General features: G+C 45.0%; 1 protein-coding gene across 1 annotated transcript in view; it reads left to right on the forward strand.

The window, feature by feature from the left end:
* Nucleotides 1-21,789, forward strand: part of SLC25A37 (solute carrier family 25 member 37) — a 39,545-nt gene that overhangs the window by 9,515 nt on the left and 8,241 nt on the right. Inside the window, exons 2-3 of the mRNA XM_073622214.1 lie at nucleotides 17,328-17,556; nucleotides 17,906-17,962. Of these exons, the coding sequence (XP_073478315.1) occupies nucleotides 17,328-17,556; nucleotides 17,906-17,962 (286 nt within the window). The remainder of the gene's footprint in view (nucleotides 1-17,327; nucleotides 17,557-17,905; nucleotides 17,963-21,789) is intronic.

Below are 21,789 nucleotides of genomic sequence, written 5' to 3' on the forward strand. Positions count from 1 at the left end.
AAACGAAAGAATACATACAAAACTATTCAACACATTACATCACTTCTGACGTTGTATTCTGTCGTATGAAAATTTTCATATTGTGAGTAACCTCTTCACTTTCGATTTGAGACTAGCATGCCACAAAAAATGGGAGTTTGGTCGCCCGAAAATCTAAGCGTGTGTATGAGGCTTTAGATGCAGGTTACACATCCGTGTATATGTTGAAATTATATTGTCCTGAATTATATTGTAGTGAACTTTTGTCAACTGTGCTGCTAAAGCGGAATTCCACCCATTTAAAAGTCAGCAGCTACAAAAAGTGTGACTTTTATTAATCAGACACTTACATGTCCAGCGATGCGGGCGCACAAAGCCCCCCTCCTCTCCACCGACATTCTAACTGGGCGCCTGGCGTGCACTGCGCGAGGCACGCTGTGAATTGCCGGGCAATCTTCTAGGACCTGTGACATGTCCCAGAAGATGGGAGGAAGGTGGAGGTAATCTTCCTTCCGGCAGTGCCAGGGGAGGAAGTGGCAGCTGGGTGCCTGTAAAAACAGGGTACCCGCTTTTCCCCTGCCCAAAAAAAATGACATGCCACATTTGAGCCACAGGGGGTCCCCAACACTTAAAGTGAAAGTTCCATTTTTGGGTGGAACTCCGCTTTAATCTGGATCTAATGATTGCTATTGCAGAACATGATCATATCTGATTGTTGCCCTGTGCTCTGTATCACCTGCATTTTCCTCTGTGCTGTCTGTAGAGGTGAGTTTTCAGGTAATAGGTCACGGTCATAGCTGGCAGCTTTGTGCGTCCTTCCTTTTTTTGCGTTCCAACCTTTGTCCTTTACTTCAGTATTATTTAACATGCAGATTATACAGGTACTCAGTCACGGCTAGGACTTTTGCTTTAAAGGGCTGTAAGGGGGTCTGCCCCCTCCTGGCGCTGTTCCTTGGCTCTCGTGTTCTACCGGGGAGCCTGGGACCCCTGCAAGCAGTAAGACTGGCTGTCTTTGTAGCAAATAAAGCCAGAAGTAATGAGGACTTCATTGTCTTTGGTTTCAGTGCTCATTCCCTGGCTGCTACTGGTCAAGGAAGCAGTTGATCAAATCAGTCTGTTTAACCACTTCCCTTGGTTCTGTTATCCTGACTGGGCATCAAATGAGGTCCAGCAGGATAAGCCACGAACACGCACCCACCCGGGGTGGCACACAGCGCAGTGATCAGCGGTGTCAGTTTGACACACCGCATCTCTGAGGTAAAGAGCCTATGACGTAGGCTCTTTGGACACGGCTGATCACGTGGTAATCACAGCTGATCATTGTAAACAGGAAAAGCTGTGTATTGGCTTTTCCTCTAATCGCACTAACAGATGCGAATAGAGGAGAGCCCTGGCTGCTCTCCTGACAGGGGGGTCTGTGATTATTGATGATCATCAATGCACTTCCTCCCTCAAGGATGACCACCAGGGATGCCCACCCATGACCACCAGGTAAATCCACTAGAACCCAACAGGGAGGCCAATCAGTGATGCGTGCCGGTGCCTTCTGATCAGTGCCCATCAGTGCTGCATATAAGTGCCTATCAGTGCCAATCAGCGAAGGAGAAAACCTACTTATTTACAAAGTTTAGTAACAGAAACAAACTTTTTTTTTTTTTTTTTTTTTTTTGTGGTGCAAAGAAATACAAACCCCAGAGGTGATCAAATATCGCTAAGAGAGAGTTCCGTTTGTGGGAAAAAATGTTTTAAAATTTTGTTTTTGGGTACAGCGTCGCATGACCGCCCAATTATCATTCAAAGTGTGATAGCGCTGAAAATTGGTCTGGGCCGGAAGGTGTAGAAGTGCCCTGTATTGAAGTGGTTAATCGGCTGCCCTGGAGGACAGAGGATCAGAGGTCTAATAGACACCTAATTTCTCAATAATAATAATCTGTCACTGCCAAAGCTGTCACAAGGGATGTTACATGTTCATTCCTTGTGATAGCAATAAATTGGAATAACTTTTTTTTTTTTTTTTTTTTTTTTTTTGAATTAACACAATGAACACTTACTGGGCAGAGTATCACAGTACATCTGGTAGGCTCCTTGGGCTGCTTCAACCTCACCTAGTCTGAGCTGTGCTGTACAGGGTAATGCAAGGTTACTTTTTTCTTTACTAGTGTACATTGCTTGCAATAAAAAAATGTACATAAATTTCCTTATCTTTTAATACAGAACTTCATTCTGTGCCTTTGTCTGCTTGCAGTTCACCTTTAAATAAGCCAGTCATGCAAAACAGACGGCCATTGTCGAACTCATCTACTGAAAATGCTGGTTGCCTGGCTTTCATGCTTTTTATATGCAGATTAGTAATTTTTGAGTTCAGTGGCTGTATAATTGCTGCATTTTCAGAAGGAAGTCATTAGAGTCCGGCTCTGTATTCATTCCAGTGATGGTATCCTTAGTGTAGAGCCATGTACTTGCGTCTTGGAGCATAAATGCTGATGAAAGCAACTTGTACCACACACTGACACTTCTCGCCATCTTGTATTACAATGTAGGTGACCGGGTCCCTGAGATTCTGCTGTTAAAGGTATTTAGATTGCCACCTAAGCAGATAGAAAGCATAATCCTAAACCTGGCCAATCTTTTATTGCAGCATTGCTTCTTGTTGGCCTGAAATGTGCAGTTATGGAGTGTACTTTCAATCTGAGGCTGGGTTCACACTGCTCCGACATGGAAGTCATATGACTTCCGATCCGACTTTGCCCTCCGACCTCTATGCCTCTTCAATAAACCGGATCCGACCTTTGAGATGATTGCGATGTGTCCTTTGACCAATCAAAACAATTCCTTTGCTGGTATGGAGGAAACCTCACGCCAAATTTATAAAAAATAAAATAACGTTTTGGTGTGGGCCCCCCCCAGATCCAAGGAGGTGATGGACAGCCGCCGAGATTTTTCCCCCCTTAGGCTCCTTAGCCAGCAGATGGTATTTTTAGGGACCCATCTGTATCCAAATGGTCTCACCTGAGTTTATACTAAATATTTTTACATTATGTGAATGAACTGTATACATTTATGAGAGTTCAAAATTTTTTTTCTGATCGTGGCCCTTTAAGCCTGCTGTAATACTTTGTCTTGCCAAATTGAATAACTTGTTCAGTAGTAATACAAAAAATCTGACCAAAGGGTCTTACAAAATCCCTGCAATTCCAACTGCAGAAATGTTGTAAGCAGCTCCTGTTTTGAAACTTAGAGGATTTCCCAAATTACAGTCTAGATTGGCTTACAAAGCAGTGAGCATGTGTCTGGCATGGTTAGCATAAATTCCTCTTGGCTAGAGCCTTTGTTAGTGGTTAGATGTATTTACAGCGAGTTCATAAAACGCTGAGTTTATGCAGGAGATGAATGGCTTAGCGGCATTCTCAAGGCTGCACTTTGTTTTCATAAGTACTTTGGTATCGCTGTGATCTCGCGAAATGCCTATTTAATTCCCCACCCAATCTTTCTGGCTCAACGCTCGATGTAAAAATGCCTCGTCATAGCTGCTGTGTGCTAATGTGCGTTATGAAATCCTATCTGCCGTGGACAGCAGGACAGGTTGCTGCCACTCTAGCTAGACTGAATATTGCAACTTCTACAGATCTGCAAAGATGTCCAATGGAAGCCCTCCAAGGTTATTCATTAACGATGATTGTATTCCTGACCTATTGCACTGAAATTTTTTGTGTTGGTTATTGAAAGAAACCATCACAATTGAAATATGGGGGCAGCCATTGTTGATGGTTTTTGTTTAAGGTGCAGAATACCATCCCTGTCCTTCCTTCAGTGCTTAACTATAACTCCAGCCGGTACTTTGTGAAAAGTATGTGGAACGGTTTCTATTGCTATGGTTCAGGCTGGGGAGAGCCACCCTCGATGTTAGGACTGTAACCACTAGCACAGGAGCAGAGGGGAAATCTACCATTGAGTACAATTGTTATGGTCACAACTGTGATTTTCACTCATCTTTGAGTGATTTTTTTTTTTTTTTTTTTTTTTTCTCTCTGATGTCGCATAAATGACATCTATGTTCAGACTTCTTCCTTTTTTTTTTTTTTTTTTTTTTTTTTTTTTTGGAAAGAACAGACCTATATAATATAATCTCTATGGGTGGCTGTATGTAAGTAGACTTGCATCCACAAATATCCACCCACAACCGGTCAGGTCAGTAAAAGCAGACCTGGATGCAAACTTTTAATGAACCTGAACAGACCCAGTGGGCCGATTATAGATTAACACATGTCTGCTTACATCTGGCCACCCATAGGAATACATTGCAATTCCTTTTTGATCCATGTAATCGCTGGTCAAAAACTGACTGACAGCTGCTCATGTGAAAGGGGCCTTGAGCTGGCCATAGAAGGTTTGAATCTCAGCCGGTTCAGCAGCGATCGGCTGAGATTCGGACCATGTATGGGCAGGCTGAGATTCGGACCATGTATTGGCAGGCTGATTGTATCCAAAAAGGTTTAGTCTTTAAACTTCCCTTATCGACAGGGAGAATTTCATTCTTTTGATCTAAGAAGAAATGTTGTTTTGTTTATACTTATCTGCCATTTTGTAATAAAACTTGGCAGGCTGCCTGGATTTTTTTTTTTTTCAGCTGTGAGAACTCTCTGCATTTGTTAGAAAGAATTGTGAAACGCTGTTTTGAAGATCGGGAAGGGAAAAGAATCGCGATTTCGATTCTTAACGATTAATCGTGCAGCTCTAATCCAAATTGTTCAATCAACTTGGGTACAAAAAGCATGTTAGCATTTTCATGCGAATGTTTCCAGCGGCTATAGCTGCTAGCAGTGATCACTGTATGTGCTCCCAGCAGGAACCGCTCTCTGTACCCCCACCGGGAGGACACAATGGCTCTGCGGGAAGGATTTCCCATCAACACTGACTGTGTGCTGATGGGGGAATTGAGCGGTATTTCTTTCCTACAACATGAGGTTGCAGAAAAGAAAATCGCACTTCTATGGCTGGCTTTAAGCTGGCCATACATTATACTGTTTTGTTGTTCAATTTTTTTTTTTTTCCATTAGATTAACCAAAACCATATAATGAGGTCAAACATAAACCCTTTCAATTTGTATGGAATCGGGCAGGTCATTACACTACATAGTTGAAGGTAAATCCTTCCCTTCCCTTCCCTTCCCATGTACTCCTGTCTTTGGGCCAAACGCTGCCGAATTGTGTTTGATAGCGATGGAAGTGGAATCTCACTGACTCAGAGCGAGAGATTCCATAGGAACAAACAGGCAGCCTCTTAGACAATTTCAACAAAATTCCAACAGCTGGATCATTAACAGCAGAGGTGCCTGTCTGTCATGAGGTTTAGGGGAGTTGGGAAAGAGTGGTTAGGGGATCATTTTAAAAAGTCTTGATGGCCCTCTGAAGGAGATCTGAAGTCGCCTGGTTTTCAGGTCACATGAACAACAACCATCATTGGGTCACATGGCTTTCAGCAAAGCTTCCTAGATGCTAATGTCAGCAGAACTTTTATTCGCATTGACTGACTGCGCAGATTTCAATTGCGGAGACATGAGTTTACATCAGTTTTTCGTTTCAGTGAGATTTTTATGCACGTTGACTTCTGTTTCAATGTCTGTCAGTTATGCATTGTGAGGATATTTGCCAGTAGCCTCCAAACAATTTTTTTTTTTTTACATTTTTCTGAAACATGATTGTCACGGAACGTCCCACACTCCGCTTGAGTGCTTCCGTCATATACCACTTCCTCCCAGTCTGTATACAGATATCAGCTATTCCAACCTCTCTGAGCAGAAAACAAGGCGACACTTGCTTCACTGCTAACATGGACTGTTTACTATGAATCAAAGTTACAAGACTTTATATGCCGTTGGAACCTCCTCTAACAATACAACTGTAACTTAATTAACATGAGCTAATTATCTAATCCTTTATACAGCCTAGGTGACTGAGACATGACCTTTTGCCCAGACTTGTGGTCACCGAGCTTCACACAGTTAATTAACACAAACAACAATGTGTGAAAAGACTCTTAGAGCCACACTAGACTTATTTACAATAAACACATTATAGCAGAATTGATGACATTAGCATTTAACAGTACGAGTCCCAACGGTATAAATCAGTCACCATTCTAATATGGCATATAAAGGGTTCCCAGAGTCTGTGTGTTTTTGGGGGGACATGGAGCTGAATCCAAAGTAACACCAACCCCAGGGTCCCCAGGCATACAGCTCACAGAGAGCACCATTCCCCAAATGCTAGGGCCCATAATCAAAAGGCAACAGGCCCGCACCCAGTCCTCTCCAACAGCCTCTGTCCATGCCAGGTCCGTCACAATGATCATATCACCAAATGGGTAGTGTAACGTTTCGGACTCGCGCAAGACCACTTCGTCAGGTGTGTGATCATCACATGCCTGATGAAAGGGGTCCTGTGTGACTCTGAAACGTTGCACCACCTATTTTGTGATGTGATCATGCTTCAGAAAAATGTTAAAAAAAAAAAAAAAAAAAAAAATTGTTTTGGACACTACTTGATGATCCGTGGTGTGCTGGCAAATATCATCATTGGGACTTTCTGATCCACTCTCCAGTTAATGGTTGCTGCAGCACCCAAAACTTTTAGAGCTTTATCCGGGAATGTGTGCTGTGGGAATATAGAATATATTTTTGTGTATATATAATATTTGCAGAAAAAAAATCTGCACGTAATACCAGTGTTGTGAACAGGGCACATAGAGAACAATTATTATTATTTATTTTATTTTTTTGTGTGCCCTTGCATAAAACCGACATCTCTGCACCACGGTGTGAGCGAGGCTTTAAGGCCAGTTCACACCATAGAAATGCAGTCCAGCTAAGGAGCCGGGGCTTAACAACTGGGGAGGCTGAGTGTTCCATGAAAAGGGGGAGATGGTGGTCTCTCTCTGATTCCGCAGCCCGGTAGCTACCTGTATGGTTGCATCTTGCGCACCCCCGCTTCTCTTGGGGAAGCCTGGTGAGGTCCGCTATTCTTCCGCCCAGGGGAGGCGCTGCGGAAGATGCGCCAGGTCCCCCCTGCATTATGCAGCCAGCGTTGGAGCTCTAGAAGCCAGGCCGGATGACGGGCGATGTCGGTTCCGGTGGGGGTGGGCACTTCCGCCGGACCCGCGACTTCTGGTTCTGGTTCTGGATGCTGGATACGAAAGCGGGCCGAGCGCCGGGCTAGTGCTGCCTTATTTGCAGTACAGACAGCTGTTGGAGTCATGGATGACCATTCATTCTCAGCGGGAGATGTTTGAAGCGGAGGCTTCATGAGCAGCTCCAGAAGATAACAGCACCAGCCACTCCAAGGTAAGAGGAACCCTGGGGTGGTGTTTCTCCTCCCTTGTGGTCGGGGTGGAAATGTGTCTGGGACCCTGGGGGGACACTCCCGGTGGTCCTCTGTGGTTGCGCTGGTGGGCTTAGGCAATTATTCTCTCTCCCTCCAAGTTCCAAGAAAAAATGTCCCTTTTGCAGAGTCACCAGAGAGGAAATTGGGGAAGAGCCAGACAGTTACGCTTCAGACTCCTAGGGGGGGTCAGAAAGAGAGGGGGGGGAGTTGGGGAATCCACAAGAACCTCTTGTTAATAAGCTTTCCCTTGATGAAGTGGAGGATCTCTTAGGAGCTATCCATACTACTTTGGGAAGAAAAGAAGGTGACCAGATGCACAAGGGCCTGGGGGAACAAAAAGTGTGTTCCCGGTCCACAATGTCTTGGTCGAAGCCATCAAGAGGGGATGGCAAGATCCTGAAAGGAAACATCATCCTCGCTCTTGAAGTCCTAGGAATCGTCACAGGGAAACCTTAAGCCTGCCATGGTGGTCACAGTGGTGGCCCGCAACATGGAATATTGGCTTACACGGATTAGGGAGCACATTGAAATATCCTGACTTCCTTCCCCATGCTAAAGGGGTACATTGCGGATGCTTTGGCTGAATCGCTGCGCATGTCTGCAAGATCCGCAGCCCTGACCAACTCAGCAAGAAGGTCCCTATGGCTTAAGACGACACAGGGAGATGGTGCGTCCAAGGTCAAACTCTGTGTGATTCCCCTCACAGGTGACCTATTGTTTGGGCCAGGTTAGGAGGCCTTTGTGGATCGGACGGCCAACAAGAAAGGCCTTTCCCATTAAAAGGAAATTTGGAGAGCAGACTAAAATAAAGTCTCGCCCTCAGGGAGTTTGAATCCCCAAAAGCTGAACGGCAGAAGAAGGCTTGGGGACCGAAGGGGTGGGGGGGGGGATTTTTGCCCTCCTGAACAGCCCAAAATGACCCAGTGACGGGTTAACCACTGTGGGAGGAAGGTTGGGGGCTTTCCTCCCACAGTGGGAGATGATCACCTCCAACCATTTTGTGTTGGGGATCGTAAGAGGATACCGGCTGTAGTTTTCAAAACCTCCTTCACACAGACTTCTTGTCACCGAGCTGCCAAAGTGCGCAGAAAAGTCATCGGCTCTTCTATCTTCCCTAGAGGAGTTTGAGGAACAGGAGGTGGTGGTACAAGTCCCAATAGGAGAGACTGGCAGAGGCTTCTATTCCCACATCTTTGTGGTCCGCAAGCTTTCGGGAAAGTTCAGGCTTATCCTCGACCTGAAGCCTCTGACTGTCTCAGTAACCTACAGGAGGTTCTGAATGGACTCTGTCTACTCTGTGAAGGCACTTCTTCCCCCGAACTGCTTCATGGCATTAATAGATTTAAAAGACTCCTATCTGCACACCCCTGTCGCAGAGGGCTACCAGAAGTTCCTCAGGTTGACGGTAAAAACCAGAGAAGGGACATTCCATCTACAGTTCAGGGCCCTCCCCTTTTGGTCTATCCTCTCTCTCTTCCCCTGATCTTCACCAAAGTCATGGTGGAGGTCCTGGCTTTTCTGTGGCTCAGAGGCACCTTGGTGGTCACATACTTGGACGATCTACTCCTACTCCTGTTTGCCTCTTCCCCAGAGCAGTTGTCCCAGGATTGGGAAGAGTTGGCAAGAGGCATCCTAGAAAACTTGGGGTGGCTCTTGAACCTGGAAAAATCCAACTTGGTTCCATCCCAAAAGGTCACCGTCTTGGGCTACGTGTTGGATTCAACAAAGCAGAAGGTCTTTCTTCCCTTAGAGAAGATCCAGAAGTTGGACAAGGCAATGTTGTTCCTCCAGGGCAGCAGTCAGGTCTCAGTAAGATAAGCCATGTCAACTTTGGGCTTAGTAACGCTCCCAACAGTGCAGTGGGCAGGGCTGCATTTTCGCCCTTTGCAACTGTTCATCCTGGGGGTTTTGTGCCGAGTCAAGTCAAGAGGTCCCTTTGGTGGTGGAGAAAGGAGGCAAATCTGTCACAGGGCCTGGAGTGAGCCCTACCGGTCTCCAGGACTGTCACGATTGATGCGAGCAGTACAGGTTGGGGGGTGCACCTTGATTCCCGGATGGTGCAAGGTACCTGGGTGAGAGAGAGGAAGCGAAGAAGTCCTCGAACTGGAGAGAGCTGAGAGCAATAGCCTTAGCACTCGGAGCCTTTCAGAGAAAACTCCAGGGACAGCACGTGCGAGTCTGCTCGGACAGCTCTTTAGCGGTGGCCTATATCAACTGGCAAGGGAGTACCAGGAGCAGATCCCTGTGGGTCCTGGCAGAAACCATCCTCAAGTGGGCTGAAGCCAACATTCTATCCCTCTCGGCGGTACATTTGAAAGGGGAACAGAACCAGGTAGCAGACTTTCTCAGCAGGAAAATGCTGAGGGAGGGAGACTGGGTTTTGAACCAGGACATCTTCGAGATGGTCACTCGAAAGTGGGGGGTGCCATGTGTGGACCTCTTTGCTTCGAGGGAGAACACAAAGGTGCGCCTCTCCTCCCTGAGCAGATGGGGCATAGTGGACGCACTGGCTCAGAGCTGGTGGTTCTCCAGGTGTTATGCCTGCCCCCGCCCCCCCTCCTGTACTGATACCAGCAGTATTGAGAAAATTTTAGTTGGAAAACGCGACTCTCATTCTAATCGCGCCACACTGGCCCAGGAGGCCGTGGTTCTCCATCTTGAAGGACCTGTCTGTGGAACCTCCCTGGATTCTGCCTGTCCAGGAGGATCTTCTTTCTCAGGGGCCAATCTGTTGTCCCCAGGTGGAGCAGTGGAATCTCGCAGCCTGGCTACTGAGGAGGAAATGCTGAGGGGTAAGGGTTTCTCGGATGGTTTAGTGGCGACTGTCCTATGTTGCAGAAAAAAGGAGAAGCAGGCTATCTACCTAAAAGGGGTGGAGACGCTTCAATAGCTGGTGCACAGAAATCTCCTTCGACGTACGCAGCTCAGTAGCAGTGTTGGAATTTTTGCAGTCGGGAGCGGACAAGGTGTTAGTCCTTAGCACTTTGAAAGGACGGCTATCCGCCTTGAGTGTATTCCTGGAAAAGCTGCTAGCAATAGATCCATGGATAGGCAGGTTTTTTAAAGCCTTTGGCAGAGACCAGTCAGAACCCCAACCCCCCCACCCCCCCCACCCCTTCCCGTGTGTGATCTCTCCTTATGTCCAGTACACACAATCTGACTTTCCGACAACAAAACCGTAGATTTTTGTTCGAAGGATGTTGGCTCCAACTTGTCTTGCATACACACGGTCACACAAATGTTGGCCAACAATTACGAACGTGGTGACGTACGACGAGCCGAGAAAAAGGAAGTTCAATAGCCAGTACGGGTCCTTCTGCTTGATTCTGAGCATGCGTCGGACTTGTGTACACACGATCGGAAATTACGACAACAAAGTTTTGATGGCGGAAAATTTTGAGAACCTGCTAGCCAACGTTTGTTGGCGGAAAGTCCGACAACAAATGTTCGATGGAGCATACACACGGTCGGACTTTCAGCCAACATGCTCACATCCAACATTTTGTTTTTGGGAAATCCGATTGTGTGTATGGGGCATTAGTGTTACAGACCCTCACTGGGGGGCCATTTGAGCCACTGGGGTCCTGTGCGTTAAAATCACCCTCAAGATGGTGTTTTTGTGGCGATCGATGCAGCAAGGAGGGTTAGTGAACTCTTAGGCCGCTCCATTAGGGCACTTTTTTTTTTTTTTTTTTTTTTTTTTTTTTCAGATTTTCCCGGACAGTGTGGTTTTTTAAAAAAAAAAAAAAAGTCTTTTTACCAAAGGTGGCCTCTAAGTTTCATAGAGGGCAGGAAATTATTTTGCCTACCTTCTGTTTTGAGTCCTGTGAGGGAACAGGAAAATATTTTTCATAAATTGGAGGTTAGAAGGTGCATCCTTCAGTACTTAGTACAAAACAGTTTAGGAAATCTGATTCCTTTTTTTGTTATTTTCAGGGGCTAGGAAAGGGTCCAGAGCCTCTAGACATGCAATAGCCAGATGGTTGAGGTTAGCCATTATTTAGGCCTATGTGGATCCCCCGTAGGGGGTATTAAGGCACATTCCACCAGGGCAATAGTGACTTCTCAAGCAGAGTGGGCTGGTGCTTCTCCAGAGCAGATCTGTAGAGCTGCAACATGGTCCAGCTTTGCCACCTTTTGTGAAGCACAGCAGGTCCAACCTGTAGTGCTATCTGCCAAAAGCCAGGCCCTTTGGGTGTAAAGTGCTGCAGGCAGTAGTCCCACCCTAAGGTAAGGTGCTCACTTATCTTCCCTATGGTGGCTGTCCTGAAAGACGAACGGGGAAAAACGTAGTTGCGCTTACCGGTAACATCCTTTTCCAGGAGTCTTTCAGGACAGCACTGGTACCCACCCAAATTGTTGGCTATGCCTGAGAGCTCATCACATTAGACCATCAGGTTAGATAGTTAGTATGATGTATTCTTGTGTCTCCCAGCTGGCTGGAGGAGGTACTCTTGAAGAACTGAGGGGCTGACGGGACAGTGAGGCTTAAATCTTGCAGTACGAGGCGGTGTTTCCTGAGATGGGAGGAGCCAAGGTTTCTCTATGGAGACCGTCCTGGAAAAGGATTTTACCAGTAAGAGTAACTCCTCCTTTCTTTTTGGATTGCTGACTGAATGGTCTATGTAGGTGTCACCTAGTAGAAGCTGAAGGGTAGCAAGGTTTCTTCTAAACAAGGGGTCTCCAAACTTTCTAAACAAAGGGCCAATTTAGTGTCCTTCAGACTTTTTAGGGGGGCCGGACTGTGGCCAGCGGGAATATAACATTTTTCTGGCATTGATGGGAGTAAACTGTGCCCCATTTTTGGTACTAGGGGGAGGAATAGTGCCCCATTGTCAGTGGCAGGGATTTTGCCCCATTTCTGGCATCAGAGGGCAGAATTGTGTCTCATATCGGTGGTATGAACTGTGCCCCAAAGGCCAGATGAAGGCAAGCAAAAGGCTGCATCTAGAATAAGGGAAGGTTATAACCCCAGTCAGGTTTTTTCGCCATCCTTGTCCAACTGGGGAGATCTCCCATCACTACTTGTCCCATAGCCGAAACAGGAAGTTAGAGGAAATCCCTCCAAGGTGAGTGAATCCCTGGTTATCACCAGAACTAGTGTCCTCCATTGGAAGACATCCCCTTTTTAAGGCCAGTTAACACCAGAGCCATTGTGGTGCCTTGGGTAGCATTGCTCAACACAACATCAAGTGAAATAACATTGGCGGCAACTGCTGTTTACACCCATCTGCTGCATTGAGTTAAAATGATGCATGCATGCTCTGGGATTCACAGGCAGGTCTGTCACTGATTGCAACAGTGCAGGCAGCCTGTGCATCCTGGGCAGCTGAAGACAATCCTTCCCATAGGCGTGCAGATCGGTACACCTGTGTGAATGAGGCCTAAAGCTTGGTACACTTCTTCCCCTTCTTCTTCTTTTTTTTTTTTTTTTCCCTTCAACCCAGCAGGCTGAACGCAAAAAAAGACTGCTCAGGAGGAGCAGATGTACTAACGATCTAATGTTGGTACAGGAATCTCCCCTTCTCCCCCTGCCGCCGTTGTCTGAGAGCGCTGATCGGCAGGCCTTTTTCGGTCATGCTCCTTCAACAGAAGTCGGACCGGCTGTAGTACACATGGACCGAATGTCGGCTGGTCTCTATTGAACCAGCTGATGCCGTCTGACATTCGGCCCGTGTGCACTAGGCTTAAGGAAAAATGTGTTTACTGGCTGGATCACCAGGTGAAAATAAGGGAAAACCAGCCTGGGTTTAAGGTGTGTGTGTGTGTGTGTGTGTGTGTGTGTGTGTGTGTGTGTTTGCAAAAAAAAACAAAAACCCAATGGGCCTAAATAAGGAAGGAGCTGCTGCAATCTTATCAGTCTGTTGATCGGTTGCTTGCATAACAAAGTATAGCTTAAATACAGGATGAATTGCACAAGTGCACGCTTTATCTTTTTAAGCTCTTCTACCTTCTATTTTATGTGCACACAGGCCTATTTGCTGTGTACAAAGCCATCATTTATACAGATCTGAACACAGCTAAATTGTATGTAATGGGCCCATGCACACTGGTTCACCCCATCATTGGTGTCGGTGGGAGGAGTAGTGCCCCATCATTGGTGTTGGTGGGAGAACTAGTGCCCCAAGGGCATGATAAAGGCTAGTACAGGGCTGCATACGGCCCTAGGGCCACAGTGTGAAGATCACTGTTTTAGAGAAAAGTACACATTCTAAATAACACTTCAAAATAAATCCCTAAAGTGACCCTTTCTTGTGCCGGTGAGACGCATCATTCAACCTGGAAGACTGAGGACATCCTGTAAGTGCAGGGCTTCATGGACCCTTTCCCTAATGGGGTTTTGGCATGGCACCCTGCACTCTCGTATGCAAAAAAAAAAAAAAATACTGTCCGGAGGTGGGCCTTAAAGTGCAGAAAGTGTCTTTATATACTGTATGTCCCTGAATGTGTTTTTACACTGTAACTCCAAATGGGAACTGTGGACATTTTATGGTTTTGCACAGAGCAGTCCCAATCCTCCTCCTTCTCGGGTCCCCCTGCTGATGCTCCTGGCCCCTTCCCCTGCTGAGTGCCCCCATAGCAGGCTGCTTGCTCTGGAGGCTCTTGTGCTAGCTCGCCCCCCAGCCCCCACAGATTGTGGCTCCGCTCTGCCCTGCTTTCTCATCACTGGTTGAGATTGACAGCAGCGGGAGCCAACTGTGTCTTGGCCAATAAGGAGGGAGAGACCCGGGAGAGTTTCTGCTCTCGTGCACATTGCTGGATCGAGATGGGCCTCAGATGAGTATTAGGAGGGTGGAGCTGAAGGTTTATTTATTTTTTAATTACCTTTTTTATGTGTAGTGAGCCTTTACCCTTTAGAGCTACTTTTAAGTTTGCAAACTGCACATTTTCAGTTTTTGTGATTTTTGCTCTCATTTTAGTGTATCTGCATTGTATGGTTCAAAACAATGCTTTTCTTTCCCCAATGACATACCAGCAGCTATGCAGAGCAATAAAGGCCACCTCTGGGTGTGCCAGGTAGGTCTCTTCTGCTGTCACATTCTGTGTTTTGAGTGTGTTGAGAGAAGCTTTCTGTAATAAATGCAGTCATTCTACTCTTTTAGGTTACGTAATTCAGTAGCAGTATACTTGCTCAGAGTGGACAAACCCAACAGGAAGTCTTTCCTGCTGCTCTGTTTTTGTTTGATGTGTTACATGTCGCTGGATGGTGTTGATATCCTAAAGCTTGTATTCCCTCCCACATTAAACAGATTTATGCAGTTCGGAGATGCTGGAAAAGACTTCTAAGCTCGACCCAAAATGGAAAGCCTGGATGTTGTTTGAAAATGAGACTTTCTTCCCTACTTTGCAGAGGGCGATGCTGATCTGTAATACTGGACCTAACAACCTGGTTAAATGTCCCACTCCTTCCCTTATTAACTAACAGGACAGCTAACACGGCATCATGGCTGCTGAGCTCTTTTTGATCCTCATGAGGAGGAGGAAGGACAGGCCCAAAGGCTCCTGGGATGTGTCCAAGACCATAGAATGAATTGCTTTCGAATGCAAGTTAATTTAGGAACACAGGATTCCTGGCTCCGCTTAGTGTAATCTTATTTGCACACTTAGCAAGTTTAGCAGGTTCTGGTGTTGACCATCTGCAGTCTATTGTTCTATACATTTGCATTCTTTACCATTTAATTAACGGCCTAGCACAGTGGTGGTCAGCTTACCTGATACAAGAGATCTAAAGTGTGGCACCTAATGTACGGTGTATGTAATGCTGCAGAGAATGGTCAGCGACTGGACATGCTACAATGGATGGGAAGACTGTGAGCATGCTGTATCGGTTGTCTCTAGACTCCAGTATGGCTAGGGTCAGGCTGTAGGAAACTCAGACTAGGGGCGTGTTACAAGAAACTGCTGGAGATCATTGCCATTGCAGTCTGTGTTCCATACAGCACAGCAAAAAATGACTGGCATATTTGATAGTCCTCTGGGCAAGTTCCTCTGTATAATCGATTCATGCCTGTGGTTATGCACAATCCTCGTGGTGGGTACTTGTGCATTATGCAGTGTTCTGGCAACTGCGCTGGAACAGCAGCAGCATTATTTTGTGCTTACCTGGATTCTCTTGCACACTGAGTTTGCAAACATAGAAGACCCAAAAGGGGCAGCCGTGGCAAGATGTCACCGACTCCACAGGAAATATGCAAGGCTGGGGCCTCTAAGAGGAAGGGTATTGTGATGTTAGGAAGTTGGCCCCTAGTAAAGTGAACTTAAATTGGAGAGGTGCACAAAAGATTTTTTTATATTATATTATATTATACATCTTTTGGTATCTGCTCTAAGGGGCCCATTTTATATTGGCGTGTGGATGCTGCTTTCGGATCTCTGCTGTGCACCACAGAATTAACTTCACACTATGTGCTTTTTAGGGATTCATTCCTATGATTTCATGACTTTGAAATGTTCTGTGCATAATGCTGTATACTCACTTCAAAACGGCATTTTCACCCTTCCTGCCCAGGCCAATTTTCAGTTTTCCGCGCTGTCGCACTTTGAATGACAATTGCGCGGTCATGCAACACTGTACCCAAATTTAATCTCCCCCCCCCCCCCCCCCCCCAAACAGAGCTTTCTTTTGGTGGTATTCTATCACCTCTGCTGTTTTTATTTCTTGCGCTATAAACAAGAGTGGCAAGTTTGAAAACTCTTATTTTTTTACTTTTTGGTATGATAAATATCCCAATTTAAAACAAAAAAACAAGTTTTTCCTCAGTTTATCTATTCTTTTACATATTTTTGGTAAAAATCGCAATAAGCGTATATTGATTGGTTTGCGCAAAAGTTATAGCATCAACAAAATAGGGGATAGATTTATGGTGTGTGTGTTTGTGTTTTTTTTTTTTTTTAACTAGGTAAAGACAGCGATCTACGATTTTTATCGTGACTGACATTGCGGCGGACATTTCAGACACTTTTGACACTATTTTGGGACCATTGACGTTTATACAGCGATAAAATGCACTTATTACTGTATAAATGTCACTGGCAGGGAAGGGGTTAAATGTGTTACCTAGGGAGTGATTCTAACTGTAGGGGGAGGGGACTTGCAAGGGGAGGGGTGTTTCTCTGTATTGGGAACATGCAATCTGTCTCCTCTCCCCTGACGGGACGTGGATCTGTGTGTTTACACACAGATCCATGTCCCTGCTCTGTTACCGGCAATTGCGGGTGCCCAGCGGATATTGTGGCTGCCAGGCATGCGCATCGGCTTAGTTTGAAATTATGGGGGCTTCACATTTTGTAAAGTAGAGAGCCCTGCTTTTAAAAAATATTACTTTTTTTACATTTTTTTTGTTTTGTTTTTTTTTTTTTTTTTTAAATGGCAATATTGCCTTTATAACCGGGCCCCATAGTTTAAAAATCCAGACTGGTTTAGTTTAAGGTATCTAAATGTTTAGTGATCATTGCTTGACTGTCACCAAAAAACTGCCTATGCTGGTAAGGGGTGTCAGTAGGTAAAAACAAACGATGGCGGTAAATGGCCTACAACTATAGCAGGAAAATAATTAACTTTGGTCAAAGCTGCACAATTTATCTACAAAGTTCCCTTACTTGCATAGGCAGCTTTTGGTGAACTATGCCTTTAATATCATGTCTATGGGCAGTATGCGACCTATGAAGATGCTCCCTACATCTGGTCTTGGGGAAGAAAAAAAAATTAGGCCTGGTCAGGAAAGTAATTTTTATACAATCCTTTTTTTCTAGAGATAACATCACAAGTGTTCATTGCATGAAAATTGTTTACTTGGCCAAAGGTGCATGTATGTTTGTCATGGCTGGACTTCAGTGTCTATTGGCACTAACAGCCTTCCTGACTTCCAGTGTCTAAAGGCGAGTGCCTGAATGATTAATAACTTGAATTGTTAATGCAGAACTACAGTAATTTTAAAGTGGTTTACTAATGTTCCTCCTGTTTTCAGACCAGAATGCAGAGTTTGCAGCCAGACCCCAAGGCTCAGTACAAAGGCGTCACGGAGGCTCTGAAGAGGATGGTGCGGACAGAGGGCCTATTCACGCCATTGAGGGGGATTAACGTGACCATGCTTGGAGCTGGACCGGCACATGCACTCTACTTTGCGTGCTATGAGAAGATGAAAACCACTGTAGGATCCATGATTAACCATGCCGGCAACAGTCACTTGGCTAATGGTAATTTCTTAATTGTTGCATGACTGAAATCTTAGATAATCTTAAATTGCCAGATGTTAGTTTTGTAAGCCCAGCACTATATACAGCTCATCAGTCACTGGCTCTGCACTGTATCAGCATAACACCCACACCCACCACAAACATTTTCGTCTAATAATCTGTGTATATGTTTGGATTAGGAAGGGACATTGGAGCAAACCCAGCATTGCGCTAAATGCAGACCTGATTGGAATCCAGCACCAACACTTGGCAACAATTGAGATTTTGCTAACATGCATATGTTTATTTCTTGTGACTTTCTCTCAATGCAGTCATTCAGAACTGTGATTAACACTTTGTTTGTCTGTAGGGGTGGCAGGAAGTCTGGCAACTGTGCTGCATGATGCCATCATGAACCCAGCTGAAGGTAATTTTATTTTGTCATGCTCTCGTCGTCTTGGTCTTCCATTAGCACTAGGTGTTGTTAAAGGAGAAGTATGGCCAAAGCCTTTTGGGCCCTACTTCTTTGGATCACAGGAGTGCAGTTCATTCTGCATACCTTCCTGCTAAAGCCCTCTGTTGGCTGGTCCAGGCTGCAGCAAGTCCCCCACTTTACTGTTAGGAATCACCCAGATTCCTGGACTGACAGCTGACTTGGCCTTGCAGTGAGACGCTGAGAGCTTGACTCAGCCACTCCCACCGCCCAATTTCAAACCAGTGTGCTGGAGGAGCTGAGTGCGGTAACTGACAGTGCTCAGAGCAGAGGGGAGAACTGAGTGATCAGCAGTGTTTGATCACTCAGTTCTCAGTACAGAGCCAGCGAGGGACAGATGCAGCATCGAACCAATGCTGCACTCACCTGCTTAAGTTTAAAATGTTTGTTTTTTAATAAACCACATACTACTTTTAAATTAAACTATTTGTTTATTTAGACAAGGCTGAGACAACAGTGCATAAAGCTAGGCCTTTTTTTAACCACTAGCTGTTGTCATTATACTGCAGCAGGTTGGCTCTTTCCCGCAAATTACCGTAGCTGTACGTTGGCCCTTTAAACAGCTATAGCAGACGCCACTGGCCACGCGCGATCAAGAGCATGTGTGCGTACACAGATCCCCGTTCTGTCCGGAGAGACAGATCGCCTGTTCCTACTAGTTAGGAACAGCGATATGTCTCCTCCTCCTAGTTAGTCCCATCCCCCCACAGTTAAACACGAGGGAACACATTTAACCCCTCGATCACCCCCTAGTGTTAACCCCTTTCCCCACCAGTAACATTTATACAGTAATCGGTGCATTTGTATAGCGCTGCTCGCTGTATAAATGTCAGTGGTCCCAAAAAATGTGTCAAGTCTCCGATCTGTCTGCCGCAATGTCGCAGTCCTGCTAAAAATCACAGATCGCCACCGATACTAGTTACAAAAAAAAATTATAAAAATGCCATAAATCTTTTCCCTATTTTGTAGACGCTATAAGTTTTGCACAAACAATCAATATATGCTTATTGTGGTGTGTTTTTGTTTTTTTATATATTATATCAAAAATAGAAAAATAAAAACCGCAGATCAAATACCACCAAAAGAAAGCTCCTATTTGTGAAAAAAAGACGTCAATTTTGTTTGGGTACAGCATCGCACGACCGTGCAATTGTCAGTTAAAGTGACGCAGTGCCGTATCGCAAAGAATAGCCTGGTCATTAAAGCGGGATTCCGGCCAGCGAAATTTTTTTTTTTTTTTTTTTTTTTTTTTAAATTCAGCAGCTACAAACACTGTAGCTGCTGACTTTAAATAAGTACACTTACCTGTCCTGGGTGCCCGCGATGTCGGCCGCCCGAGGCCGACCTGTCCCTCGGCTCTCGGGTCCCGGCACCGCCATCCTAAGTAAGGGAAACAGGCAGTGGAGCCTTGCGGCTTCACTGACAGTTTTCTACTGCGCACGCGTGAGCGGCGCTCTGAATGGCCTCATGGTTTTCTGTGAACACACACAGTTCCCAGAAGGCAACGGGGGCCGCTCACCGAGGAGCAGGACACGCCGCGGAAAAGGAAGAGGCAGATTATGAAAACTGCCTAGCAACAAGGGTTTAGGTAAGTTTAAAAAATTTTTTTTTTTTTTTTTTTTTCAAATGTTTTTTTTTTTATTTTTTTTAGGATTTTTCATAAAATTTTTTTTTTTTTTTTAGGGTGGCCCTCCACTTTAAGGGGGCAAATCCTTCCGTGGCTGAAGTGGTTAAAATGTATCTTATTTTGCTTGCTTATTTTTACTTAGTCTATCCAGCTAAAGGATTCCATGATTAGCTTCACTGCATCATCTTGAGCCCATGCAGACATAAATGTATTGTATTTCCTGCCAGCAGTGTAAATGGATTTTAACCATTTCCACTTATGTATGAGTAAATATTCAGACAAAATAAATATATATCTAGCTAGCACAACTGCTGTTGTCAATTTCTAACTAGCTTTTTAAAGATGCACTCTGGTATAAGCGAACTCCTATATTTAGACTAAATGTCTAAATATAGGAGGCATGTAGAATATTGTGTCCATTGTATATTTCTTCCAGATCTGTACATATTTCCAGCATGAAACATGGCCTTTGTGTAAGAAAAGGAAGGAAGAGGAAGAGTTTGCAGGGGCCTGACATTGCACCTATGATATACTGATCGCGGGTACAATTCTTTTGTAGGCGCCAGTAAAAAGGGAAAAAAAGTTTTTTTCCTGTGAAAATACATGGCCCTTTTTTTTTTTTTTTTTTTTTTTTTTTTTTTTCAGAGGTGAACCTAGGCTTTAAACAATGGTCCTTTTGCTTGAATGCTCGACCTTCAGATTTTAAAGTAGGTTGCACTTGGACAGGGCAGTTTACAGTACAATACAATTAATTTTGCAGCACACTAGCCAGTTAAAGTAAAAAAACAAAACAACCCCCCCTCCCCCCAATTCTGTGTTTAGAAACCCTATATCTTGTACATCTTCTAGTGTAAAAGAGGTTTAGTACTTGCCTCCACTGTAGACCACACCACAGAATGCTGTTTTGATGCAGAGAGCTTGTCCCTGAAGGTAGACACATTTTCCTTCATTTTGTGCATCTTGCTGTAAGAGCTGCTGGGAATCGCAGAAATTCACACTCCTGCAAGTATCTGTTGTCCATCGGACTTTAATGGGCCGGTTTTATGCAATGGAGCAGTGTTAAGTGGTGCTTTTTCTTAACAGGTATGTGATTTCCTGATAGCATTTTGATACATGACAGGCAGGGCCCAGGGCAATGCCACTGCACCAATCTGCATCTCTCGCGGGCTGTCTGATCGGTCCCCGCTGGCCGTTGACGCTGTCTCACGGCCGAGTAGAGCAAATCCTCCTCCCACTCCTCTCTGTTAACATTCTCACAGGAGGAGGACACTGCTGTGCATGTCCCGTGCTATGAGGTATGTACTGAAGGGGGGGGGGCAGGGGATCTGCACTGAAGTAGAGGTCTGTACTGAGGGAAAGGGGTCTGTACTTAGTGGAGGGGGATCTGTACTGAGGGGGGGCTATAGTTGGTGGAGATGGGGTGACGCCATGTTTTTCCACACCGGGTGACATCAACCCTAGTGACGCCACTGATGAAAGGGTCTGCTTCACGCCCATCTGTAGTCTCAATTAATCCTCTTACAACTTTCTTGTGTTAAACGAACTTCACAATGCACTCTTAAAAAGTTTAGTTAGAAAAAAACGTTTTTAAATCACACTTTGTTTTTAATAAACTTGTTTAAAAAAAAAAAAAAATGGTAGGGGGGACTTGATGGACAATTTTGGTATTTTTCTGCCCTTTCTTGTCTGTACTTTTTATGTAGTTATCGGTTTGCTTAAGTTAATGTAAACTTTTTTTTTTTTTTTTTATGGTTTGGTTTTTAGCCCTTGTTCACACTTGTCCAACTTGTCATGCAATTTGACAGGTCAAATTGCTTGACAAGTCACACCCTATTGTCAGCAACGGAACGGTTCAAATCGGTGCGATGCCGGCTTTGTGGTACCGTTCCGATTTGAAAAAGTAGTTCCTGCACTACTTTTGGCAAATTTTTTATTTATTTATTTATTTATTTATTTTCAGGTGTGAATTTCAAAGCTGCATTCAGTGTGAACCAGGGCAAAGTCAAGTAGGCTCTGATTCCTGCTTGGTAGTGACTCTCCTTCACCAGTCATGCTCTTTGTGCTGATCTGTGGGTCAGGCCTGACTTGATTGGAGACACTCTCTAAAAGGATTAATGAGTTTATCATAACAGTT

This window comes from Aquarana catesbeiana, linkage group LG03 (genome assembly GCF_042186555.1).
Source record: "Aquarana catesbeiana isolate 2022-GZ linkage group LG03, ASM4218655v1, whole genome shotgun sequence".
NCBI lineage: Eukaryota > Metazoa > Chordata > Amphibia > Anura > Ranidae > Aquarana > Aquarana catesbeiana.